The sequence below is a fragment of the Coregonus lavaretus genome (assembly GCF_964263955.1).
Source record: "Coregonus lavaretus genome assembly, chromosome: 21".
Taxonomy (NCBI): domain Eukaryota; kingdom Metazoa; phylum Chordata; class Actinopteri; order Salmoniformes; family Salmonidae; genus Coregonus; species Coregonus lavaretus.
The window spans coordinates 45,160,830-45,166,829 of NC_140008.1; the positions used below are offsets into that span (position 1 = coordinate 45,160,830).

Below are 6,000 nucleotides of genomic sequence, written 5' to 3' on the forward strand. Positions count from 1 at the left end.
ACTGACTTAGTCTGGTTTTAATTCCACTTTGTCTACAGATTAATAATTGATATGTTGGATTCAAGTCTCCATCTCAACCCAAAATCAAGTTAAAGAATATAAATAAATCAAACTTGATTTAAAGTGCATTTAAAGTTTGATTTTGATTTAGTCTCTATTCTTTAACTTCGATTTTTGGTTGAGATGGAGACGTGAATCCAACATATATCAATTATTAATTTGTAGACAAACTAGAAGTCAGTGGCACAGATGGAACCAACTATCCAAGCAGAAGACAAATCTCCTTTAAATGTTGATATTTGGTTGTATTGACAATTCAATTTCACTTTGAAATACAATAAATAGCCTATTAACTTGTCGACAAGTTAACAAACTATATGTTGGATTCATTTCTCCAACTCAACCACAAATAAAAGTTAAAAAATGGGATTAAGACAGTGGCTCAGATTGAACTATCAAAGCATAGATACATCACCTTTAAATGTTGCAAATCCAATCAGTTTTCCACATTGATTCAAAGTCCTCACATTTATATTTTTTGGGGTTGAAATGACGTGGAAACAACGTTGATTCAACCAGTTTTTGCATGGTGGATGGTCATTCCAGGATGTTGCTGGATATTACAGGCTAAACCTCCCACATGTCAGCATACAACACACACATATGGAGGAGTGGATGTTAGTAGGCTGGCCTATAGACAGCAACGATGATGCTGTGACCTTTAAGGACAAAGACATCCTTCTATAAACAAGATAAGATGTGGGCTGTTTCGATGGTGGCCATGTGCCTGAAAAGACGAAAGAACGGTGCAGCGCCGGTCCTATTTTGGGATCCCATGCTCATCCCGTTTCCCGTCCCGTCGCCCCAATTCTAACTACATTACATTTCCGTCCACAAACAAAACCGACCCTTTGAAATACGGGCTCACCCAGTACACCGTAGGACGTTTGCTGCGAGGAGGCAGCACTTTGATCTGTCTTTTCCCCCTCGCCTTGCGATCGGTGTCTGTGCCAAGAGCCTTCCGTTCCGCCGCTGCTGTCGGAGGAGTTGATACTGGCAGCTGCAGCGGCTGCTGCTGCTCCGGTCGCCCCCGTCTCAGGCATGCTCTTTCAGTGGGGAGTAACGGCCGATATTCTCCGGGAAGACGGAGAACTAAATCGCATCTCAGGCAGGGAAAGCATGGACCGCGACTGGCCGGTGGGTCAGAGAGACAGAGGTTAAATGAACGTGAAGTGATGGTTGTTGTGCTGGTGGCTCATCCTGGTTTGCAGCAGGATGCGAGCAGATTGATGGCGCTCTGTTGATTCTTACTATCGAGGAGGGACAAAGAGAAAAGGGGGGACGACACGTAGGCTACAGCCAGTCTCATTCACAGACACACACGCACGAACACATGCACGCTGGAATGAAAATATCGTGGTTTTCCTCCTTGCCCTCAAAGAGAGAATTTCAATAAATACACCCTTCACTTTCTCTGACCTCTGCAAGCAGCCAGAGAGCAAATTGTTTATTTAACTTCCAATCCACTGGTCACACAGTCATTTCAACTTGGATAATTGGGTAATATTTGGTTGAGAAGTTGATTAATGAGATTACAACCTATAGTCACCCACTCAAAAATACAAAAGTCAGTTAAATGTCCAATGTGTTATCATGATGCTTTCAACCATCTGCTGTAAAAGCACAACCAAATTACACAATTGTTGGTTAAATTGTCATCCAAATGTCTGTCACTGGGCTTTCAACCATTTAAAGACACAGCAAAGTTCAAATGGGAATACAATGTTAGATACATTGTGTTTATTTATACAGCAGATTAGTGTGATATCAGTGTGCTTCAACTAATAGCAGAACCAAATGATGCTGGATTGCAGTTGACATTACATTACCAGTACTACTACAGTGCGAGATTCTGTGCAGATTATTACAGCAATTGTGAAGATCTCCACTGACCTGTGATGACCCATGGGTTCTATCTTTAACATGCATGCTTTATATGATTGCATAAGAAGAAATGTATAGTTACAGTAACCTCAAAATGTGGCTATGGATGTGTTACTCATTTTCAGGTTGAATGTTACATTAGTTTATAGCCTTAATTTAAGGCTATATACTGTATTACAAAGTAAGGCTTAAAAAAAGCTACGGCTTAAAAAACAAGATTTATCAATAATGTATGTTGATGCCGAAAAGGCTTTCGACCATCTTGAATGACCTTTTCTATTCAAAATTTGGAAGCTTTCAACTTTCCAGCTGAAATAATAAATGTAATAAAAATATTATATAAATGTCCTAAAGCTAAAATATACACAAATAATACATTATCTGATGAAATTGCTTTAGAAAGGGGCACAAGACAGGAATGTCCTCTCTCACTCCACCTGTTTGCACAGGCAATTGAACCTCTTGCAGGAAGAATTTGAGAAGACCCAAACATAACAGGTATCAGTATGGGTAAACATGAATATAAACTCATCTTATTTGCAGATGATCTCCTGATATACCTGACCAATTTTGAAAACTCAATGCCCCACTTGCTAAAAATATTTTCAGAATACTCTAAACTCTCAGGATATATAATTAATGTGAATAAAATAAAAAATAATGGCAATCAGAAAAATAAAAATAATAACTCATGATCTACAGCAATCCTTTAAGTGGAACACAAAAAAATATCAAATACTTAGGGTGCTTAATAAGTGACAAACAACAAATATATAAAGATAACTTTATCCCATTACTCAACAACATGAAAGCATATTTAATTAAATGGAACAATCTTCCCATAAATCTTACAGGTAGGTAGAATAAACCACTTCAGAATGGCATGGCTCTCAAAGTTGTTATATTTATTGTCGGTAATACCAATTACCCCACCGAAGACAGTCTTTAAAAAAGTATACTTGGTCATAACAGTAATATAATATAATATGGGCAAATAAAACGAATAGATTAAAAGGAACGTTTTACATCTTCCTAAGTCTGAGGTTTTAACCTTCCAGAATTGGAATTGTATCAACTCGCCACCCAGGGCTTTGACTTGTGACAGATAGTTCAATACACTAAAGAGGAACAATGTGTACTTCTTGATAATGCGCATGCTCTCCCTAGAATCTTTTCACGTGTCTATTTTCAAAGGATAAAGTGAAGAACATTAACAATGTCATACTTAAGAACACTATAACAATATGGAAGACAATGAAAGGTATACTACAATAGCTAATATTACTCCCTAAAAACACAACCCTAAGGAACAATCCTTGGATAAAGTTTCAGAATTCACTGATAAATTGAAAACTAAGGCATAGAAACCGTAAATGACTTGGTAATGTGAAATACATTTATTTCCATGACAGAATTAAAAGGGAATTTTGGACTGACCAATATAGATATTTTCAAATATATGCAACTTAAATGTTTCATATCAAGAAATGTCTATTTGAAATCTTTTGGACATCAGATTAATGTTGAGGGAATCCTATTTTAGTCAGAAAAGGATATTCATATAATAGGTAAGAGTAGGTAAGATGTGCATTCAGAAAGTATTAACTTTTTCCACATTGTGTTATGTTACAGCCTTATTCTAAAATGGATACATTTTTTTTTCTTCTCACCAATCTACACACAATACCCCATAATGACAAATTGAAAACAGGTTTTTAGAAATACCTTATTTACATAACTATTCAGACCCTTTGCTATGAGACTCGAAATTGAGCTCAGGTGCATCCTGTTTCCATTGATCATCCTTGAGATGTTTCTACAATTTGATTGGAGTCCACCTGTGGTAAATTCAATTGATTGGACATGATTTGGAAAAGCAAACACCTGTCTATATAAGGTCCAACAGTTGACAGTGCATGTCAGAGCAAAAACCAAGCCATGAGGTCGAAGGAATTGTCCGTAGAGCTCTGAGACAGGATTGTGTCGAGGCACAGATCTGGGGAAGGTTACCAAAAAAGCTCCTCTCCTTGACTGTGAAATGGCATAATAAAGCTCACTGCCTGTCCTGTCTGAGGATGAATTACATTATGATTGATTTATCATTGCAAAAAATGTCTTCACAGATACATTTTTCAGTGAGGCTCAGGTCTGGATGGAACCGGTAGTAATCTACTTCCCCTCTAGCCCACATTGGAGACATCATCATTTAACTTCCGCACAGCAACATAGTCATAGCCTAACATACTGTATGCTTTCCAATATTCCAGGATGAGAGGTCCACAGTTCACAGTAGGCTATGAAGCATGTTTCTTGGTCTTCATTCGTTTTCCATGTAAACACTGTAATAAATGCCATTCTCTTTCGCAAAGCCAAATGTTCCCTACTTTGTAAATAGCCTAAAGGTGAACCAAACCTAATTGATTTACTTTGTCAAACCATGTCAACATGTGGAGCACACTGTGCAACTCAGTTTCGGTATACTCATACTGTACTTGTCATTAGACAGAATGCCTGAAAACCATATTCAAAACAAATATTGATGTTAGCCGAATCTTTAACACATATTTTTAAGCTAACAATTATTTCAGGTACCATCCCCAGGGTCTGGAAGGTGGTGATGTGTGTGACCTAAATAATTATCGCCCCATTCCCAAACTCTCTTGCCTAGCAGAAATTCTAGAATCTCTGGTAAATACTCAACTTATACTGAACAAAAATATAAACGCAACATGTAAAGTGTTGGTCCCATGTTTCATGAGCTGAAATAAAAGATCCCAGAAATCTTCCAAATGCACAAAACCCTTATTTCTCTCAAATGTTGTGCACAAATTTGTTTACATCCTTGTTAGTGAGCATTTCCCGTTGCCAAGATGATCCATCCACCTAACAGGTGTGGGATATCAAGAAGCTGATTAAACAGCATGATCATTACACAGGTGCACCTTGTGCTGGGGCGAATAAGAGGCCACTCTAAAATGTTTTTTGTCACACAACACAATGCCACAGATGTCTCAAGTTTTGAGGGAGCGTGCAATCGGCATGCTGACTGCAGGAATGTCCACCAGAGCTGTTGCCAGATAATTAAATATGAATTTCTCTACCATAAGCCACCTCCAACGTCGTTTTAGAGAATATGGCATTCGTCCAACCGGCCTACGAACCGCAGACCATGCGTAACCATACAAGCCCAGGACCTCCACATATGGCTTCTTTACCTGCGGGATCGTCTGAGACCAGCCACCCGGACAGCTGATGAATCTGTGGGTTTGCACAACCGAATAATTTCTGTCAAACTGTCAGAATCAAACTGTCAGAAACCGTCTCAGGGAAGCTCATCTGCGTGCTTGTCATCCTCACCAGGGTCTTGACCTTACAGCAGTTCGGCGTCATAACCGACTTCAGTGGGCAAATGCTCACCTTCAATGGCCACTAGCACGCTGGAGAAGTGTGCTCTTCACTGATGAATCCCGGTTTCAACATTGCCGGGCAGATGGCAGACATTGTGTATGGCGTCGTGTGGGCAAGCGGTTTTCTGATGCCAACGTTGTGAACAGAGTGCCCCATCATGGCGGTGGGGTTATGGTATGGGCAGGCATAAGCTACCGACAACGGACACAACTGCATTTTATCGACTTCAATTTGAATGCACAGAGTTACTGTGATGAGTTCCTGAGGCCCATTGTCGTGCCATTCATCCATCGCCATAATAATAATAATAATATGCCATTTAGCAGACGCTTTTATCCAAAGCGACTTACAGTCATGCGTGCATACATTATTTATTTTGTGCCATCACTTCATGTTTCAGCATGATAATACACAGCCCCATGTAGCAAGGATCTGTACACAATTCCTGGAAGCTGAACATTTCCCAGTTCTTCCATGGCCTGCATACTCACCAGACGTTACCCATTGAGCATGTTTGGGATGCTCTGGATCGACGTGTACGACAGCATGTTCCAGTTCCCGCCAATATTCAGCAACTTCACACAGCCATTGAAGAGAAGTGGGACAACATTCTACAGGCCACAATCAACAGCCTGAACAACTCTATGC

The 6,000-nt window shown here is 39.5% G+C and overlaps 1 protein-coding gene across 1 annotated transcript in view; it reads right to left on the minus strand.

The window, feature by feature from the left end:
• The window catches only part of LOC311148545 (anoctamin-8-like), a gene marked incomplete at both ends in the record, with an annotated part of 61,009 nt that extends 59,906 nt beyond the window's left edge, over positions 1-1,103 (minus strand). Inside the window, one exon of the mRNA XM_084185528.1 lies at positions 929-1,103. Within this exon, the coding sequence (XP_084041654.1) occupies positions 929-1,103 (175 nt within the window). The remainder of the gene's footprint in view (positions 1-928) is intronic.
• Between the last annotated feature and the right edge of the window lie 4,897 nt (positions 1,104-6,000).